Here is a 20,201-nt window from a genome sequence, read left to right as displayed (position 1 = left end):
CCAAGTGCACAAAGGGATGGAGCAGCCCCGTGTGTGATGCAGCCATTGAAACCACTGTAGACTTGGAATCAGTTCACAAATGAAAATAAAGACAGAATAATCACAGAATCACAGTCTGGTTTTGGTGGGAAGGGACCTCAAAGCCCATCCAGTGCCACTCCTGCCATGGGCAAGGACACCTTCCACTGTCCCAGGCTGCTCCAAGCCCTGTCCAGCCTGGCCTTGGGCACTGCCAGGGATCCAGGGGCAGCCACAGCAGCTCTGGGCACCTGTGCCAGGGCCTGCCCACCCTCCCAGGGAGGAATTTCTTCTTAACATCTGACCAAGTACCTGGTTACACAGACACCAGGAACTGCCTCACTCTGCAGCAGGCTGCAGTAAATGTCTGCTGAAACATGACCCACAGAATCCACCACAGGTTCCTCCTGCACACGTTGCCTGCACTCCTCTCAGGAGACAGCCCTCAAAACCAGTTCCAGAGTGCTCCTGCTGCCCAGGAGGAGGTGGGAAAGGGCTGAGCCCTGACTGCAGCCTTGGCAAGAGCTCAGCAAGAGCCATCGGTATCACCACACCCCAAGAGAAAGAATAGGGAGGGAATTTCTATTTGCCCTTTGAAGCTGAGAAGGGACCAGTTTGTGTCTGAACAGCACTCCTTCACACCTCCCCATACTATCTAAAAGTAGGAGACTTAGCAATTAAGCAACCTTCAGATTAATAATTGAGAAAAACTAAAGACTTGAAAGATACCAAAGGCTTCCCTCACAGGACTGTGGAGTGATGCACTGCTTTGGAACTGCAGATAAACCAGGCCACAACCAACCTTATTCTCTGGCAATTATTTAGGAGCCAGGAGGAAAAGACTGGAAGCAAGAAAACACCAGTTTATGGTAAGTTTTGCCCTGAAACTCCTTTGGCACAGGAGCCCCAGGCTTTCCTGCATGATGCTTTATCATTCCATGATGCTGTTACAGCCATGCTCATCGTTCAGCTGAGCAGCCTGAGCCTGGGAGCACCAGAGAATATTATCAGAGCACTGGGAATGCTGTGGTTTCCAAAGTTATCTGGATAAATTATCATCTGGGATAAGAAACATGGTGTATGTATAATTAATCTACTTAGAATTTGTTGTAAATTAATAATATTGAATATTAAAACTATTCCCTATTCTCATGTTAAATAAAATAATTCCTCGGTATTTTCATCTGATCTTACTAGAAGTAATGATGAAGCTGGACTTTGCTATCCACCTCTTCCATTCTTACCTCTTGCACTGCCAGGAAAGTGTTAAATAGATGAATTGCCAGCTCCCTGCAGCAGAGAGCTGATCTTCTGGGCCCTCTGACACACAGATGAGGGAGTCAAACAACCAGAGATCTTTGGAGGCTAAAATCCTGTGTCTCTGGGGTGTTCACAGCAGCTGGTCCCAGGCAAGAGGTGAGCAGCTGCACAGGTGACCTGAGGTCTGTGGGGAGTTTTAAAACCCATATATTTTGTTCATGTGTCAAATCTGGGCTGTGTTTTCTGCGGTCACCCCATAAACTCACTAAAAATGGCAGCACAGAGATCCCTGCAGATCAGGTAAGTGCAGATATCAAGTCAAAGACTGGACTTGCTGACCTTGGAGATCTTTTCCAGCCTTCATGGTGCCATGACTCTATAAACGGAAGCTGCTGTTTTGCTCATACTGCATTTGTGTCATAGTTTCTGATTTAATCCCTTCAGAACATCAGCTGAACAAGTATTGTTCTCCAGGCAGCTTCTCACATAGTAGAGGGATGGGCAACAGAAACCACAAAATTTTTTTACAAAGGTGTATTTGTTCTTTTCTAGGACAATTTTGGAATCAAGTGCTGTAGCATAAACATGTTATTTCAGGTTTAGCCCCTCACCTTTACTGGTTCTGCAAAGCAAACTGAGTGCTGAATGCCACCCATGCATGAATTAGTGGCCGATTGGCCAAAACTTCTCTTTCTTGTCTCTGGCCCAGCTTTAGCCATTACTCTGCACATCATAGGGTAATGGAAGATTTGTCCTCTTAACAGCAGTAATGCAAGATGACTGCAGATGAAATTTTACATTCTAATTAATACCTGGTCCCTAGGGATGCGCTCAGGTTACCTGGCTGTTCAGAGGTGTCCCAGCTCCCTCAAACATGACTGCACCAGCCAGGACATGTCATTTCATGGCCCATGGTAGCAGAAACCCACTGATGCCAGAGCAGATAGTCCTCAGCAGGGGTTGGAGGAGGAGTTCTGCTTTGAGCTCACCAGAAGGTGATCAATAGCTGCACCCACAAAATTGTTTTTTTTGTTGTCCATCAGAACTAAGGAGAAGAATTTCTCAGGAGCTCCTGCTGACCATTGCCATGAGCTATTTGAATTCATGTCTTTGTCCCTTTCCCAGGTCTGCTGTGTGAGGAGTCACTTCCACAGCATTGCCAGACACCCTGGGGCCACCAGCCCCTCGCTGGATGGGTCCCAGCCAGGTACTGACAGCTCTGCCTGTGCTGGGGATGTCACCTCCTGCACACAGACCTCGTAAAAGCCTTATAAACCCCTAACACTGGAGTGGTGTGTGTGTATTACTATCAAGTTATGTCACTGCTTCCATAATAAAATCATTTCAGCGGGTTTTAAATCAGGTATAAAACTCTCTTTGGGCTAAAACTTGGCATGTCCACATATGCAAACACACTCACACAGCCTGATTTCTGGGAAGGGGAGAGATTATGTATTACTCCTGAATTCTGCACAGAGGGTATTCTCATGGGGGGAAGCTGCAGAGCCCCCACAAGGCCAGTGGGGGAAGGCAGAGCTGCTGGAAGTGGGACGGCCACAAACCCACGGTTCACTGCCATTCCAGCCTCCTCCTTTCCACCTCCCAGCTCCGGGAAAGAGGGAGAGCATAGTTGCATGAAATTAAATAAGAATACCTTTACTGTCAATCACACTCCCCTTGTCTGCTCTTGGGGATGGTTAGGGGAGGGTTACATGTTTTTCAAGCTCCATCTGAAACTCGGAGCGTACAGGGACACTTCAGACGCCCCTGCATGCGCCGCTTCAAAGGAGTCCTTGGAAGCTCACCAGGACTAAACCCATCCTTTAAACAAGCTTTGCTCTGCGAGAGTTTGGATGCTCCTGAGTGTTACTGCAAACTGCAGAGGGAAAATGTGTTTGCAGTGCCAGGACTGTCCTGGGACATGACTGCTGTTAAAGAGGGCAAGTCCCATCGCTCACAGAGTCCCTCCCGCAGGGCCCTGTGAGCTCGGCACTAGCACGGGAAAAAGAAATCTGCCACTGGAAGCTGCATCCAACAGTGCTTGCATATTTAGTGGGAAGAGGGAAGGGATTTTTAAGAAGCATAAAGAAAAAGGGAGCATAAAGAAAAAGGGAGCCTCCTGCTGTCTCTTGAAACCTCCCCCAGCCTGAACAATCTCTGGGGCTAGAGACTCCCAGCAGCAGAGTAGGGCACTGCCTAGTGTAACCACAGCATCCTGGAGATGTCTGCAGCTGCAGGTGTTTGCACACTTGACCTTTTATAATAAACAGTAAGGACATTTCCTTCATACTTACTTCACAAGTCTATTAGGAAACACAGCAAACTGAAGGCAGTTATTTGCTGTGACGTTTTGTTCCCTGAATAACACAACACTCTACCTTTATGTCAGTGTTCCTCTGGTTTGCTGGGTCAAAACCCACATCTGGCCTGAGGGAGATGAGTCTTTTCCCCGAGCGCTTCCACTCCTGCTGCAGCTGCAGCCCCGAGATGATCAACATATAGAAAGAAGAAATATAAGGAAAGAACTATAACAACATATTGCCACATAACTGGATAGTAGAAAAGAAGAGAGTGATTGACAGTAAGGGTATTCTTATTTAATCTCATGCAACTATGTTTAGTGATATTAGTGGTTTGAGCATTGCTATCCATCCTCCCAACTAGAAATTATTTGGTTACCCCATGTGGACTCAGGAAAATGTAACCTGTTCCCTCCATCTTTTCAGGGAACAGGCAGCACTAGGACCTCAGTGACTGTTTCACACAGCAGACCTGAGCACACAGTTTGCTCCAGCTCCGAGCACAGGCTCATCCCAGCCTAAGAACTCCTGAAGCCTAAATTATTAGAAATGCCATTACCACAGGACCTATGATGGCTATCATGAGATAATCATCACACATCTGGATTTTTAAGACACAGGGTATAGTCTGGTGCTTTTCAGTCCCCGGTGACATGACCTAATAGCAACACACCCCTGGCACTGCGCTAATGCAGCACTCTGTGCTGGGGGAAGGAGGCACTGCTGGGCTAGGAGAACACCCAATTGGCAGCCCATGGCTGTGATTTACACAAAGCTGTTTGTATCTTGTAAACAGATTTCTTTTCCTTCAGTGGTAGGGAGCCAGGAAATGCACTGAGCAGCAGCACAACAGAGAACATCTTGGTACAGAGCAGGAGCAGGAGAAGGACAAGCCTTCCAGCATGGACAGAGTACTCCCATAATAGCTTTTGAAATGAAGAGGTGTAGCAAATGTGGAAGGGTAAATAAGGCCAGGAAATATTTTGCTGTATGAATGAACCCCCTACTATTTATGATGCAGAGTTTCCAGGGATGTTGCTCTGCAGCTGGGCTCCTTCTGGGCAAATAATTCTTCCCAAATGGAGGTGGATGCCATACTATCATTCCCTGGCTCTACCTGTCACTATCTGGCTGTTCCTCAAAAGCTCTGGCTTCAGCCCAATCCTCTGCCTTCTGAGCAACAGCAGCAAGATTTAAATGGTCCTTATAATTCAATTCAAATGATTTGACTATTTTAACAACTGATTAAATCAACTCCCTCTGATCTAATGGTGTTGGTGTCTGGGAACAGTGCAACCAGCACCAAGGTGCTCAGTACAGGCTGCAAAACCTGCTGGAAATACACAACAGTATTTAGGTTGTTTATGACACTCACCTCCCATTTTCCTCATCCTGTTGCTGCATCTGTGCTGAGTGAGCAAGGCTGTGTGTGTTCTTTGAGCAGAGATGAACTTTTGGGATCAGCTGCCTAATGGCCAGGAGGTGCCAAACTGTTTGGGTCACAGGTGTCCTCTGCCTGCCCTGCAATTCATAGACACCATTTCTCTCATCTCTTATTTCTTCTCCCCGGTACCTCTGCCACTACTTCAGCTTCTCAAACCTTTTTTTCTGTTTCTTCTTCCTTCTGGAAGTTGCAGAATTTTCTGTTCCCTTCCCAAGGAAAGTTATGTGGGCTCATTTTCCTTCTCCAGTCTTCACACCTGGTTTATTCCTTCCATGTGCTGGAAGATGCATTGGAGGATGGATATGGAGAAAACATCAGAGAGTGAACCTAGTCATTTACACCAAGAGAGATGAGGATATGTTATCATTGGGTTGTTTAGAATCACGGAATCACAGAATCCTTAGCGTTGGGAAAGACCTTTACAATAATCAACTCCAACCACCAACCACCACCATCACTATGTTCACCATTAAACCGCATCCCAAGTCCCACATCAACATGTCTTTTGAGCACTTCCAGGGATAGTGATTCCACCACTGCCCTGGGCTTTACAATGCTTTACAACCTTTTCCAAGAAGAAATGTTCCCTAATTTCCAATCTAAACCTCTGCTGGTGCAAGCTGAGACCATTTCCTCTTGTCCTGTCCCTGCTCCCTGGGAGCAGAGCCCCACCTGGTTCCACCCTCCTGTCAGGGACTTGTGGAGAGCCATGAGACTTCCCCTGAGCCTCCTTTTCTCCAGGCTGAACACCCACAGTTTGACTTGATTCAGAGGAACCAACAAATCTGTTTTAGGTACTGTTAAATGATGCCTGGCTGCTCTTAGTCAGTAAAACTAGAAAACAAACCAGATATGCCCAGCAGCTCAGCATGGTGAGTTGTGCTAGGAAAGAGCCCACTCCAGACCCCAATGGCACAAGCATCAGCACCAGATTCTGCCTGGGAAAACCTCTGTGGACTCCTCCCTCAACTTATGCAGCTGAAATAGTAACTGACCCACATGAACCAAATCTTCACAGTGGGTACATTTTTTTCCCTACTGTTTCCAAACAAAAATTAAACATAAACAGTGAGAAATTATTTCATCTCTACTAATGAGTGGCAGCATCAGAACTCAGCAATGTGTTAAGAGAAAATCTCCCTGGTACACTGAATTACGCTTTTCCTGGAGTGAAGCAAGAACCCTTGTGATTGAAAAACTCCCTTTCCAGACTCAGAGATTGTTTTTATAAAGTATTTAAAAAAAAGTATAATATTCCAAAAATCAGCCAGAAAAGCAGTGGTAATAATTCTTCCCCAATGCCTCTGAAATTAAGCTACACTTTGCCTGAATTTTTTCAATTTGGAGCATATGTATACGCAATATTGCAACCACATCCCTGCAGTAGATGTGTGCAATGTGTCCTGCGCTGCCCAGCCGCTATCCCAGCTGCTGGCTCTGTCATGCCAGGACCTGCTGCTCCGTACCCACGGGCTGCAGGCTCCCACGGGCAGGGCTGGGGCATGGGGCTGCTCCCTGCACGGTCTCCCTTCCACATCCCTGCCAGAGCCATGGGCAACTGCCCGCGGCCACTGAGTGCACTCAGGAACTGACTGCTGCTGTCTTGGTGGTCTTGGTGCTGAGCCCCTGCATCATCTCTCACTCGGACATGCTCCCAAACAAAGGAGGAACAGGGCCTCAGTGGCCTAAAGAGCTGCCCACAGAACCAGAACATGGACGAGTGGGATTGCAGAAGCGGTGTGGGGAGAACATCCAGGCAGGCTGCCAGGGGCTGAGGCTGAGGCAATGGAAAATCTGCAGTGGGAAGGAAACAACACAGCATCTGGTATTTTGAAACACAGCTAGAGTTTTCCTGTGCATTCTGACTATGAGTCACCAATTGTAGGCTATGAAATTCTTGATACCAGTCTGGCCCTTGGGGCTGAGTCGTGGGATGAAGCTCAGAGGAGACCTGGGAGAGATCCTGGAGTGAGCCAGGGTCCCCCATGTCAGAGCAGAACCCTGGGGTGGGATCCCACCCTCAAACACAGACCAGAAGGCTGTTCAGGAGGGATGCTGCAGCAGTACCTGCACCAGAAGCCTCCTTGGGAGGCAGTGGCCACATGCAGCAATTCTCGATTCTCTCAGCTCCAGGTAAGCAGGAGGAGTTTGGCCTCAGCAGCCACATGCACTTAGCCAGCCTAGCCTCAAGCTGGGCCTGGAGGAGCAGGAGAGCCAGAATGCCAGAATGCCAGAAGAGGCCCAAAGTAGGTGTCTCAGCAGCAGTAGCAGTGCTGCTTGCTGCCAGCTGGGCACCAGCCCTGATGGACTCTCCCTCCCCAGCAGAGAGGAATCACCTCAGGCAGTGGCCAGGGAGCAGCTGCCCCAGGAGGCTGCAGACCCTCCCTCCCCTGCCCCTGCAGCCAAGGACCAGGAAAAGAAAGCAAACAGCAGTGGAGCAGAGTGTTTTCTTTCCATTACCAGACCCGCAGGACTGCAAGCTGTTGTGTATAAAGCAATCAGTATGGAGACAGAAGTAACCCAATGGTCACAACTGCTCTGGGAGCCCTTTGCAGGGCAAACTATGTGCAGGGCCAGTGCAGGGAGGGCAGGCAGGAGCCAGGCAGGGGCTGCTGTGACCAGCAGCAGGGCCCCGAGGGGCTGGGGGAGCCCATGCTGAGTGTCCTTGGGCTGAGGGCATGACCTGGACAAATTGGAAGGCTGGACAATCATCCACCCAGTGAAGCTGTACAAGGGAAAGTGCCAGATTGTGCACTTGGGATGGTGCAACCCTGGATCTATAGACAGGCTGGGGAATGAGATGCTGGAGAGCAGCACCATGCAAAGGGACCTGGGAATCCTAGTGGATGGAAAGTTGGAAATGGGCCAGCAGTGCCCTGGCAACCATGGGGGACATCCGTGTTCTAGGGGGCACCAGGCCCAGGATGGCCAGTTGGGCCAGGGAGATGATTATCCCTCTCTGCTCTGCACTGGGGCAGCCTCACCTCAAATATTGTCTGAAGTTTTGGTCACTGCAATATAAAAAAGAATGTTCAAAGGAGGGCAGTAAAGATGGTGAAGGCCCAAAGGGGAAGCTGTGTGAAGAGCAGCAGAGGATTCGGTCTCTTCTGCCTGGAGGAGATTGATGGGAGACCTGACTGGGGACTCTGACTTCATCAGCATAGGAAGAGGAGAGGCAAGAACTGACCTCTTTCTGTTGACTCCAGTGATGGGGAATAGTCAGGGGAAGATGTGTCAGGGGAGATTTAGGCTGGATATTAGAAAAATGGTTCTTTATCCAGAGGATGGTTGGGCACTGAAACAGGCACCCCAGGGCAGCACCAAGTCTAAGAGAGATCAAAAAGCAATTGGACAATACTCTCAAGCACCTGGTGTGACTCTTGAGGATGCCCCTGTGCAGGGCCAGGAGCTGGACTTGATGATCCTTTTCAACTCAGCATATTCTTGATGATCCTTTTCAACTCAGCATATTCTGTGACTCAGTGATTCTGTTTATTACAGTAGAATATCTCAGCATGGATCTGCTGAAAAAGAATATCCAGGAAAACACGGAAGCCATCAAGAGCATCTACAGGGACACAACATAACCAGCAATATCAGCAGGCAAAAAAAAGGTTTTTCTGAGCAATGGCCCTTGAATAAAGCAAAGCATTTACAATCAGAGCAGTCCATCTGTACAGATGGGGGTACACTCTGGGGGTACAGCCAATGCCATGAGGTCACAGCAGGCTCTGGGGTCACAGCAGGCTGAGGTCACAGCAGGCTCTGAGGTCACAGAGGTGCCAGAGCCCCGTGGCTGCACAGCACCACAAGGACCGAGCAGTCAGTCCTTGAGCACAACTGTTGCGGCAGCAGCGGCGGTGGCAGCAGTGGTGCTGACATTGGGACAGCGGTGTCAGGACAGCGGTGGCAGCAAGAGCTGCGGGACTGGCAGAGGGCGAGGCACCATGGCCCTTGCTCTACGCCTCTTCCTCCTGCTCCTCCTGGCCGTGGCCCTGCCTGCCAGGGCTGCCCAGGCTGCTCCGTTGCAAGTGCGGGGAGCAGGTGAGCCGGCAGCCTGGCTCCCCTTTCCCGGGACAGCGCTCCCTGCTCGCCGGGAAGCGCTGGGGATGGTTTTCCCCTGGGCTTTAGGGAGGGTTTCCTCTGTGGGAGGGAGAGAGCCCCTGGGGGCCCGGGGCTGCCCCTATTTCGTCTCTCCAGGGATGTTACACAGGGTCTGCAAAGAGGCTGGACAGTGACCAGGAGTCAGCCCCGAGCTGCCCAGGCTCCTGTGTAGCTTTGGCTGTGTCCTTTCATGTCTCGATCCCACAGCCTTACCTGACCCCCTTGCAGTGCCCAGTTCCTAAAGGCAGAAGGGGATCCCAGCACACCATGGAAATGGTTCCGATCTGTGCTCTCTTCTAGATTGGGACCATAACTTACACGATCTGGATGCCCTGCTGGATGACAGTTTGAAAATGTTGGAGAATGCTGGAGGCAAGTTCACCCTATGCCTTTCCTGAGATAATAATCAGTTTAAATGTGGCAAGAGTTAACTCAGGAGCAATTTCCTTTAACCTAATCTCATGGCTGAAGGAATCTGGAAACCATGCCCTGCTCCCTTCTAGAGCCCTGAGCGATCCCACAGAATCACTGTCAGTGGGAGGAAGGAGCATTTGGCTTTCCATCTTCCACACAGTGTGTCCTTCCCTGTGCTCTGCGCAGCCAGGGAGAAGAGCAGAGAGGGAAGGGGCCGGGCCCAGGGCTGTGCCCCGGGGCTGAGCCTTTCACAGCTCCTTTGCCGGCCCCAGGGAGCCTGAGCTGCTCCTGCTGCTGCTGCTGCTGCCAAGGCCTGGCCCTGGCTGGGGCTGGGTTTAGAGCTGCTGGCAGCTCCAGGGAGTCCTTTCTGCCCCGACTGCCCAGCAAGGGGCTCCTTCCATCCCAGTGTGGGGCCGCCGCAGGCACGTGCTCCCCCTGCCCCTGCTCCTGAGTGGGAGGCAGAGCTGAGCGAGTGCCTTGGAGGCCACCAATCACCCAGGGGCACTCACTGCCACTCTGGCCTGAAGGAGAATCTTCAGCAGAGACACAGGAGCTGTTCTGTGCTGCCTTTCTTTGCAGATAACCCTGTTGCTGAAAGTGATCTGGCTTCCCAGCCCATATCCATTACTGAGCCTCTGGGAGATGCTGAGGGTAGGTCAAGGCCTTTCCCCCTGGGAGAGCTGCCAGCTCAGAGCCCAAAGCTTGGCCAGGGGGGCAGATATGACAGAAGACTCTCTGGCTGTTGTGTTACAGGTGTGTCTGCAAGGAGGACTTTTCCTGCTCCTTTGGTGGATGTTGCACGCAAGCCCAGCTCCCATCGCAGGGGTGAGTAGTGTGTCCTGCTGAGCCCACAGGCTGAGCCCTGGTTTTGTGGGATCCATTCCTGGGAAATGGAACTCTGTTGCTCTAAGGTCCTCTAGCGGGAAAGAACAAAACTACAGGACACAAGAAACCCCACGGGCCATCCGAACACATGAGGCAAATGCTGGCGGAAATGGAACAGGCAGGACAAGGTGGGTGCATTTCCCCCAGGCTTCCCCTGGGACTCAGCAGCCGGGGGCGTTCCCTGCACATCTGGACACACCGTGCCCGGCACAGCGGGAAGGGATCCATGGCAGCCTGGCTGCCCCGCTGCTGCTTTCACGGCCTGCAGGGCTGTTTCCCAGCCTGGCCTGGCTGCAGCTTCTCCCCAGCCGCTGCAGGAAGGCATTTGGCAGCAGCTGACAGGGAGCCCAAACTGCACCATGGGCCATGAACACCCTGAGTCCCCTGCAATTTCCCAGTGTCTGAGCACATCTGGAGGGGCAGCTGTTTAGGGCAGGAATACCCTAGGCAGACATTCAAAGCCCATCTGATTTCCTGAAGCCTATCCATGACTTTGACAAGCCTCCTGATGATGCCACCTCCCCAGTCGGGAATGGTTCTACCTGATCTTTTCCCTTTTCCCTTCTCCAGAGATGGAAGGAGAGGCTGTGCTGAAGGCTGCATTTCCCAGAGGAAGCAGTGATTCTGTGCCAGCCTCTGCTGCAGGAAGGGAGGCGATGCCAGGCACAGTCACTGGAGGTAATTGCTGTGTCTCTGGGCCTGAGCCCTGCTGAGGCTTGAGCTGCCCTCTCTGCTGCTTGGCAGTGTGGGCACACAGCATTACCTGAGCCCCTTGCAATGCTCACTTCCCCATAGAAGGGGATCCCAGCACACCATGGAACATTTCCCATCTGTGCTCCTTTCTAGCTTGGGAGCATGACTTGCATCATTTGGAAAGACTGGCAAACCATGGTTTAAGGGTCTTGGAGCTTGGTGAAGGTTGGTTATCAGCAACTCTTTCCTAACAGAGTAATCATTGTCTGGAGTAATATTCATGTGTGATTTGCTTTAAGATCCACTGAAGATTGATGCGTTCTGGAAATCTTGGCCTCCAAATTTCTACTCTTGTGCCCAACAGTGATCCCAGAGGATATCTGTCAGTGGGAGGAAGTAGTATTTGGCTGTCCATCTTCCTCCCATGTGCAATGCCAGTGTGTCCTTCCGTGTGCTCTGTGCAGCCAGGGAGAAGAGCAGAGAAGGAAGGGGCCGGGCTCAGGGCTGCGCCCCGGGGCTGAGCCTTGGGTGCAGCCTGAGGATCTCCTACAGTGCCACAGGAGCTGTTCTGTCCTGCCTTTCTTTGCAGCTGAACCTGTTGCTGAAGGAGGTGCAGCTTCCCAACCCATACCCAGTACTGACCCTCTGGGAGATGCTGAGGGTAGGTCAAGGCCTTTCCCCCTGGGAGAGCTGCCAGCTCAGAGCCCAAAGCTCGGCCAGGGGGGCATCGCTGCAGGTGCCAGGACAGAACCACGTACGTGTGTGCCCTCGCCCTGCACCATCCCCTCAGCGCTCCTGCGGCTCAGTGCTGCCCGTGCAGAACTGCAGAGATGACAGATGCTCCTCTGGCTGTTGTGTTACAGGTGTGTCTGCAGGGAGGACTTTCCCAGGTCCTTTGGTGGATGTTGCACGCAAGCCCAGCTCCCATCGCAGGGGTGAGTAGTGTGTCCCTGCTGGCCCCACAGGCTAAGCCTTGGTTTGGTGGGATCCATTCCTGGGAAATGCAAATATTTCTCTTAAGGTCCCCTGAGAAGGAAGAATAAACCTATAGGACGTAGTAAGACCCTGGAGGAATCCAAAAATCTGGAAGAAATCCGGAGTGATGTGGAGAGACGTCGAGGTGGGTACATTTCCCTCAGCCTTCCCCTGGGACTCAGCAGCCGGGGGCGTTCCCTGCACATCTGGACACACCGTGCCCGGCACAGCGGGAAGGGATCCATGGCAGCCTGGCTGCCCCGCTGCTGCTTTCACGGCCTGCAGGGCTGTTTCCCAGCCTGGCCTGGCTGCAGCTTCTCCCCAGCCTCTGCAGGAAGGCATTTGGCAGCAGCTGACAGGGAGCCCAAACTGCACCACGGGCCTGAGATCCCCTGCAATTTCCTGGTCTCTGGGTTGATGCAGAGAGGCAGCTGTTTCCAGCAGGGAGGGCCCTGGAGCAGCCCAAAACCCTGGCCATTTTCCTTGTCTTTATCCACCTCTTTGATAAGTATTGCTTGGAGCAGAACAACACAGAGGAATTATGGCATGCAGGCTCAGGGTTTTGGGTACTGGGCAGTCTTGTGCCAAGGGGCGGCAAGGTGCCGGCAGGCCCCAGCTCTGGGGGAAACAGAGACCAAGGACCTCCTGTCCGTCTGCACCGTGCTGCCAGCTCAGCAGTGGAGCACAGCACGGGCTCACGCTCCCCGTTGCTCCCACAGATGCAGCCAGCACCTCAACACATGCTAACAGGACCTGGAAAAACATGAGAAGAGTTTTCTGCTGGGGAACACCTTGTTTGGTCAAGTTGATGGCCATTGTGGCTGGTGCAGCAGTTTGCCTGATGATTTGCTCTGCTGGAATCTGGTATTCCTGGAAGAGGAAATGGTGAGTGTTTTGCTGATGTCGATCTCAAACAGCTTCATTTAAAGGCTGCTCAGGAAACATTCCCCGAGAGGCTGTAGTGGAGTTGTGGCCAGTCTGTGGTTGCCCCAAGAACTCTGCTGAGGGTTCTGCTGCTGCTCAGTGCTTTCATTGGCCTCTTAATTGCTGGGCCTTGTCCTGGGGGCCCGCTGGGGCTGCAGCCAGTGCTGGCTCCCACTGAGGCTGCCTGGCCAAGAGCAGCCCCAGGGGCACAGGGCAGAGGCCAGGCAAGGTGGGGAGGAGAAAGAGCAGGGACGAGATTGCCCTTGAAAGGCACTTGTGCTCTGGGGCCCGCTCCTGGCCAGGGAGCCTGCCCAGAGCCGTCCCCTGCTCGCCGGGGCCTTGAGGGGCAGCTGTCCAGCTGGGCCAAGGTGTGCCAGCAGCTCCAGCCGGGCTGGGGAGCCTTGCCAGCTCTGGGCCCTGCTGTGCAGGAGGGTCCCAGTGTGCCACTGGCAGCTGGGGCCTCAGCCACTCCTCTCTCCACAGGCACCACCTTGTAGAAAAGCTGAATGCTTGTGACTGGTTCCAAGACCTCTACAGCTGGAGGAGCAACAGCAGCAGCCTTGATTCTTATTAGTTTTCATTTGCACCTCCAAGCTCTGTGCTGCTTTGAGGCCACAGGCCCAGCCCTCCATCCAGGCCATAAGGTGAAAGCCCCAGAAAATGATTTGGAAGTGGTCACCTGAAGCTTGACTGAAAGATTCCCAAATCAGCTCTTCGGTTGCAATAAAGAGATGGAGCTGTCACCCCTGTGTCTGGGTGGTACCACCAGCAAAGCCCAGCCGGCACCAGCACTGGCTGAGCTCCATGCCCAGGAGCAGCTGTGGATGCCCACGGTGAGGGCAGGCAGGAGCCAGGCAGGGGCTGCTGTGAGCAGCGGTGGGGCCCCGAGGGGCTGGGGGAGCCCAGGGGGCAGGCAGCAGCCTGGGGCTCCTGAGAGAAAGCAACCACATTTTGTCTTTGTTTTTCATTTTTAGAAATTAGACATTTTTAGAAAAAAATAGAAGTATGTTTTGTACAAAGAAAACCCCAAATATTTCTTCCAGATTACTATAGTAGTAAAGGATTTTTCAAAGTAGTTTTAGAATCCTGAAAAAGCACCCCTATTTTGTCTTCGCTTTTCACTTTTATAAGTATTTAAAAATATTTTTTGAAGAGAGAAATCCCCAAATGTTTCTTCCCTTTTCCCACAATACCTCCATATTTTTGAAAGTATTTTTACAGTTCTAGAATTTTTTTTCCACTTATACAATAAAAAAAAAAATTGCAGTTAATTGCTAATCTTTACTCTGGGAAGAACTAAGGCACCGTAAGACACCCAACCTGCTGCAGAGGCTCTTTCCCCACGGGAGATTTGTACCTAGCCACAACCAAATTACATAAAACTTTTTCCCTGATGTGTTCTGGGACTTCTGACAAGCTCACCTCTTAGTCTTCAGAGGCAAACTCTGAGCACAGTGGGAATCTCTTCAAGTCACCATCTTTGTTTGCTTCTGCGAGAACTGCCTCAGTTCTAGAGCAGGGGCTTCTCTCAGCTTCCTGCTGCCCCGGGCTCTCCTCCCGGCCTGCTGGGCTTTGTTGGGTGGCACAGCCTGTGCCAAGGGGCGGCAAGGTGCCTGCAGGCCCCAGCTCTGGGGGAAACAGAACATCCTGGCCGTATGCACCCTGCTGCCAGCTCAGCAGTGCAGCACAGCGCGGGCTCACGCTCCCCGTTGCTCCCAGAGATGCAGCCAGCCCCACAACACGTGTTCCCGATGCCCAGAAGGGAATGGGTTTCTGTCAGGGAACACGCTGCTGGCTAGAGTTAATGGCAGGCCTGGCTTTTCTATGGCATGCAGGTGATGGGTGGACCCCTGTGAGGCTGGCCCATGACCGGGCTCCGTCATGAGGCACACGAGGTGGCGGGGGGTGTTGTGGGTGCAGGGTTTTGCAGCAAGACATGCGGGGCTTTGGGTCCTTTGTAAGCAGTGCATGTGGCTGGGCTCCCTCAGGAGGTTCTTAGGGGATTTGGGATCTCTTCTGTGGCGTACAGGTGACTGGAGATCTCTGTAAGGCTGGCAGGGGCTTGAGTTCCTCATGATTAACATGGCGCTTTAGTGCTTGCCATCAAGGCCTGGAGAGGAGCTGAGTCCTTCCAAAGGTGGGCAGGAGGCTGGGTTCTTTTGTGAGGCACACAAGGCCGTCTTGGGGTCTCTGCATTGGTGTGCACGGATTCCTTGTGAGGCACACAGGGCTATTTTGGGGTCTCGGCTGAGGGGTGCAGGGATCCCTCATGAGGCACAAAGGAGTATTGATAGTCTCTGCTATGCTTTGCAGGGATCCCTCATGAGGTGTGCACCGGGGTTAAACTAGACGGGGTTTTTCAGTTTTCTCAGCACAGGAAAGAGACACTCTTGGTCGAGGTGGTGCAAAGTCACCAGGGAGCTTCCCACCAAGCCGTGGGCCTGACGGGCGGGCAGAGCCCATCCTTGGGGGCCGGGCGGGGCCTCTGGAGCCGCCGCGCCCTTGTTGGGCCAGCTCCGGTCCCGGCGGGGAAGGGCCGTGGCCCCGGGCTCCGATGGGGCTGCCGAGCAACGCCAGAGGCGCAACCAGGGCCTCACTATGCCCTGGCCCTGTGCTGCAGCCAAACACCTTTACAGCCACGGCCGTTCCGTGGGGCACAGGAGGCACCCGGAGCTACAACTCAGGCTGTGCCTTCTCGCACTGACAAAGGAGCTCCTTGCATTGCCCAGTTCCCTAAAGCACATGGCGAACCCAGCACAGCATGAAAACGCTTCTGGACTGCGCTCCTGTCTACACTGGGATCGAAATATGGATTGATTGAAAGTGCTGACCAGTCACAGGGTGAAGATCATGGTGCATGCTGGAGGAAACTTCTCCATGTCCCTTTCCTGACAGAACAATCACGGATTATTAATTCTGGCCAAGAGCAGCCCCAGGAGCACAGGGCAGAGGCCAGGCAAGGTGGGGAGGAGAAAGAGCAGGGACGAGATTGCCCTTGAAAGGCACTCGTGCTCTGGGGCCCGCTCCTGGCCAGGGAGCCTGCCCAGAGCCGTCCCCTGCTCGCCGGGGCCTTGAGGGGCAGCTGTCCAGCTGGGCCAAGGTGTGCCAGCAGCTCCAGCCGGGCTGGGGAGCCTTGCCAGCTCTGGGCCCTGCTGTGCAGGAGGGTCCCAGTGTGCCACTGGCAGCTGGGGCCTCAGCCGCTCCTCTCTCCACAGGAACGCCTCTGCAGCTTCACAAGACCGGCCAAACAGCTCAGTCCGGGAGAACAAGACCTTGCATCTCCAAGCATGTGTCCATTGTCCCTGCTACGTCTGCCGTATTATTGCTGAGGACATGGTGCTACCACCACTACCCAGAACAAGACCTTCTGTCCACAAAGGTGCTGGCCCTGTTCTCCAGCCAGGACAGGAGGTGCAGCCCTCATGCCAGGGAAGGGCCTGAGTCCAGCAACACCTTTGTGCTTCAGTTCAGGTGTCTGTGTGCTGCCACCAGCACTGGCAGAGCTGCTTTTCTGGGCACAGCCAGTGCTGGGCAGGCAGCAGCCGCACATGGGGCTCCTGAAGAAAAAGCGACCCCATTTTGTCTTTGTTTTTCATTTTTACACATTAGAAATTTTTAGCAATATTCAGAAATACTTTTTGTAGAAAAAATCCTCAAATATTTCTTCCCTTTTTCCACAAAAGCTCAGTATTTTTCCAAGTACATTTAAAATTCAGAAAAACTTAGCACACTTTTAAACTTATAGAATAAAAACTATAATTGCATTTAATTGGTCATCTTTACTCTTAGAAGAACTAATTCATCCCAAGACACCCAGCATACTGGAGAGGTTTTTTTTTCCCACTAGAGATTTGTACCTTGTGACAACAACCAACTTAAAATCTTTTCCCGGTTATTTTCTGGGGCTTCTGACAAGCTCACCTCTCAGTCTTCAGAGGCAAACTTTGAGCACAGTGGGAATCTCCTGCTGTGCAGGAGGGTCTCTGTTTGCCTGCTGTAACTCGGGCCTCAGCCTCCTCCTCTCTCAACAGGTGTCCCTCTGCAGCTTCACAGGAACGGCCAAACACCTCAGTCTGGGACACCGGTACCAGACATTTCCCATCTCCGTGTCCATGCGCAAAGTCCCCATCACAGCTGCTTTACCAGCTTGTTGCTCTGCAGATGCTGCCACCACCCAAACAAGGTCCTCTCCCGCCAAGGCACTTTTGCAAATGTTTTGCATCTCCAAGGGTCAGGCAAAAGCCATTATTGGTGCTTGCCCTGACTGAGAACTTCTACAACCTCCTGTTTCTACAGGAGCTGTTAACCCTCAAGGATTGCAAAGGTTGCAGCTATGGCAAACCACAGATAGTACCAAATACCCATCTTTTGGAAAATTCAAAACTATTCATGTGTCTGTTGCTGCTTTTTCAGGCGCAGTTTTTGCTTCTGCACATGCAGGGGATATAGCCAATCATGCTGGCCAACATTTTCTACAATCTTTTGCTTCATCGGATGTACCCCAAGAAGTAAAAGCAGACAATGGCCCCACATACACAGCTCAAAAATTGGCCACATTTTTGATGGATTAGAATTGCCTATTCCCCCACAAGTCAGGCAATTATTAAAAAGATACCAGACACTAAAACGCATTCTAGATCAACAGAAGGGGCGAGAGGCCCAAGCAACACCTCAGATGAGGTTGAGCAAAACTTTATATGTCTTCCATTTTTTGAATAGCTCATTTGCAGAACCTAATCCTCCAATTTTTAGGCACTTTTCAAATAGCACACAGGCAAAATTGGAAGAAAATCCTCCAGTCTTAATCAGAAACCCTGAGACAGGACAAATTGAAGGACCATTTCCACTAGTAACCTGGAGCAAAGGGTATGCTTGTGTTTCCACAGGTGCCAGACCTAAGTGGGACGCAGCAAGAAACATGAAACCATATCCCACACAAGAGTGCACCAACAATTCCACGAGCAGGGAAACGAGCACACAGACATGAGCCACAGAGAGACTATGGTTCATGCCAGACATTCCCTGTTCAACACACAAAAACTACAAATCTTCAGTTTTATGTTGATGTTTGGACTGTGAAAATTGTTAATATCATAGAGCTCTTTTGTCAAAAGCTTGGTGTCCATCGTGTTGAAAAGAATTCTAAGATATCCAAATTTGTAAAAATTGAATGTTAGAGGGTCATTTTAGTGCCTTATAGTTAGCCAGTCCCTAAACAAATGCTAAAAGATTTGCTTGAGAACTATATGAGAAAGCTTTTACCAAAAAGCAGCTGAACAAAAACATAGAGTTTGATCAAATGATATACTGGCGCTTATTAGTTTTACTTACTTACTTTTAGGGTGCAGATATGTCTGTAGATCAACTAAAAATGAATCTTTAGGTTGCTTTAGCCAAGTCAGCAGGCTCAAACACCACGTTTGACCAATTCGAACCCAGACAAACCCTTTGCAACCCGTTTAGTCAATGTACCAATACCAGTTAAAGAGTGGCCAATACCTGTGACCAATACTAATGTGTAGCTACCAACGAGACAAATCACATAATCAATTAACATCCTTAGGCCCCTGATCTTCTTAAAGCACCTTCTGAACCTCAAGAGTTAGAAATTCTTGGTTCTTTAGCAATAGAATTTTGTGCTGAGTTTCAGTACCAGCGAGATCCACAATTAAATGTTACGCCCCATCATCCTGGATACACAGCAGCTCAAGTTTGTCGTGCAATTGTACTACCCCAGTGCCCTCTAAGGGTGAAATTGCTGACCTAGATGAGTCTCCACAGAAACTGCCAAAAAGATATTGGCTCATTTATAGAAATCGAGCCTAACAGGGTATTCCCTCAAAAATTAAAGGTAGCCCATGTACCCATGTAGCATCAGACAGCTCACTGAAATAGCACCTATCTAATGTTAAAAAAACTATCAAGAAAAAACATAGAGCAAAAAGATTTACCTGTCATTATAAAGAAAACTGTAATAACAATTTCAGTCCCTGGGGCCCTGCAAAATGAATTACAGCAGCTTTATTTCTACCTCAAATTACTTCAAGTAAAGCATTAAAACTGTTATACCAATTAGGGCATTAGCTGAGTAAAGAAGTCAGTACCACTTCCATTACAATTAGTGACATAATGACAGATGTTAGTGCTGTCAAACATACAACCTTACAAAACAGAACCACCATCAATTTTCTTTTACTAGCATAGAGACATAGTTGTGAAGATTTTGAAAGACTGTGTTATATAAACTTATCTGACCATTCAGTGTCCATCCACAAACAACTTCAGAAACTGAGATTTGACAAATCAAATTAAAATAAATGCTAGATCATAGTTAGACAATTTGTTTGAAGGACAGAGTTTTATACCTTAGCTGAAAGTGCTTTACCACAGAAGTTTACATGCATTGATTATTATCATAACAATGTCAGTGCTAGTACCATATGTACTTCACTGTATACAACAGATGATGAACAAGACCATCAAAAATTTTTTTTCTGTCCAAGAGAGAGGGGGAAATGTGGGAAATGGATTTGTAGAGAGTTCTCAGGGCCTGACAGAAGGCCCACACTCTATGCATCTATATACAAACTCTGAGGTAAGAAATGCTGACTTAGAAATGCTATGGAGTAAGGACATAGAGATTGTTAAGAGAGAAATAGAGCTAGAAAAAAGTTTCAAAAAATGGCCTTACAAATAAGACTAGATACTTGAGGGAAATAGAACTATGAAAGATGCATTGTATTTGGACCCACAAGGGGTAGTTTTAGATGACTGGCTTTATGGCATCTACAGCATGGCGTGGCAAAAAGCTGATAGGCCAAGAAATGCTTATAGTATTTTGTAATTAAGAAATAGTCAGCTTCTGAGTGTGATAGAGTGAATTATAACATCTGTATTGTCTCACTCTTCTCATGAGACTGAAAATGGAATAAAAGGTTTTAAAACGCCTCTCAGTTACCCCATCTCTGGGTCAGAAAAGGGAATTGTCTGACACTCCTCCAGTGGCATGTCCAGGAAAAGCAGGAAGCCATCAGTAAGTGCTTGCCTTGAGAAAAATTGAATGAGGCTGGACTCAGAAGAAAGTCCTTCATAGCCTGAGAGATGAGCTCAGAGCCTGACAGAGACTGGGCTTGTGGCACCCCTGGATCTCTTATCAGCAGAGTGAGGATTTGCCCCCCAGGCCT

At 50.4% G+C, this 20,201-nt stretch overlaps 1 protein-coding gene across 3 annotated transcripts; it reads left to right on the top strand.

Annotated features, from left to right (window-relative positions):
• The first annotated feature begins 8,802 nt into the window (after positions 1–8,802).
• LOC128793907 (uncharacterized) lies at positions 8,803–14,173 on the top strand. Of its 3 annotated transcripts, none has more exons than XM_053953369.1 (12): positions 8,803–9,066; positions 9,427–9,498; positions 10,120–10,191; positions 10,294–10,365; positions 10,452–10,553; positions 10,996–11,103; positions 11,272–11,343; positions 11,708–11,779; positions 11,982–12,053; positions 12,140–12,238; positions 12,813–12,978; positions 13,501–14,173. In XM_053953369.1, exons 1-12 carry the CDS (start codon positions 8,970–8,972, stop codon positions 13,589–13,591), a joined length of 1,095 nt encoding a protein of 364 aa, XP_053809344.1. In that variant the 5' UTR covers positions 8,803–8,969; the 3' UTR covers positions 13,592–14,173. The 3 variants fall into 3 exon arrangements, with proteins under 3 accessions (XP_053809344.1, XP_053809342.1, XP_053809343.1); XM_053953367.1 differs by having other exon boundaries at positions 11,708–11,872; XM_053953368.1 differs by lacking the exon at positions 11,272–11,343 and having other exon boundaries at positions 11,708–11,872.
• The last annotated feature ends 6,028 nt before the right edge of the window (positions 14,174–20,201 follow it).

Source organism: Vidua chalybeata, chromosome 12, assembly GCF_026979565.1.
Source record: "Vidua chalybeata isolate OUT-0048 chromosome 12, bVidCha1 merged haplotype, whole genome shotgun sequence".
Lineage (NCBI taxonomy): Eukaryota > Metazoa > Chordata > Aves > Passeriformes > Viduidae > Vidua > Vidua chalybeata.
The sequence above is the reverse complement of the archived record's forward strand: the minus strand, read 5'-3'. Positions and strand labels throughout refer to the sequence as shown.

Excerpts from the sequence above, each read along its gene's own strand:
- LOC128793907 (XM_053953367.1), top strand. The coding sequence starts at position 8,970 with ATGGCCCTTGCTCTACGCCTCTTCCTCCTGCTCCTCCTGGCCGTGGCC. Across the intron at positions 11,104-11,271 it reads GCCAGGCACAGTCACTGGAG|CTTGGGAGCATGACTTGCAT; the intron begins GTAATTGCTGTG and ends GCTCCTTTCTAG. Across the intron at positions 11,344-11,707 it reads GGTCTTGGAGCTTGGTGAAG|CTGAACCTGTTGCTGAAGGA; the intron begins GTTGGTTATCAG and ends CTTTCTTTGCAG.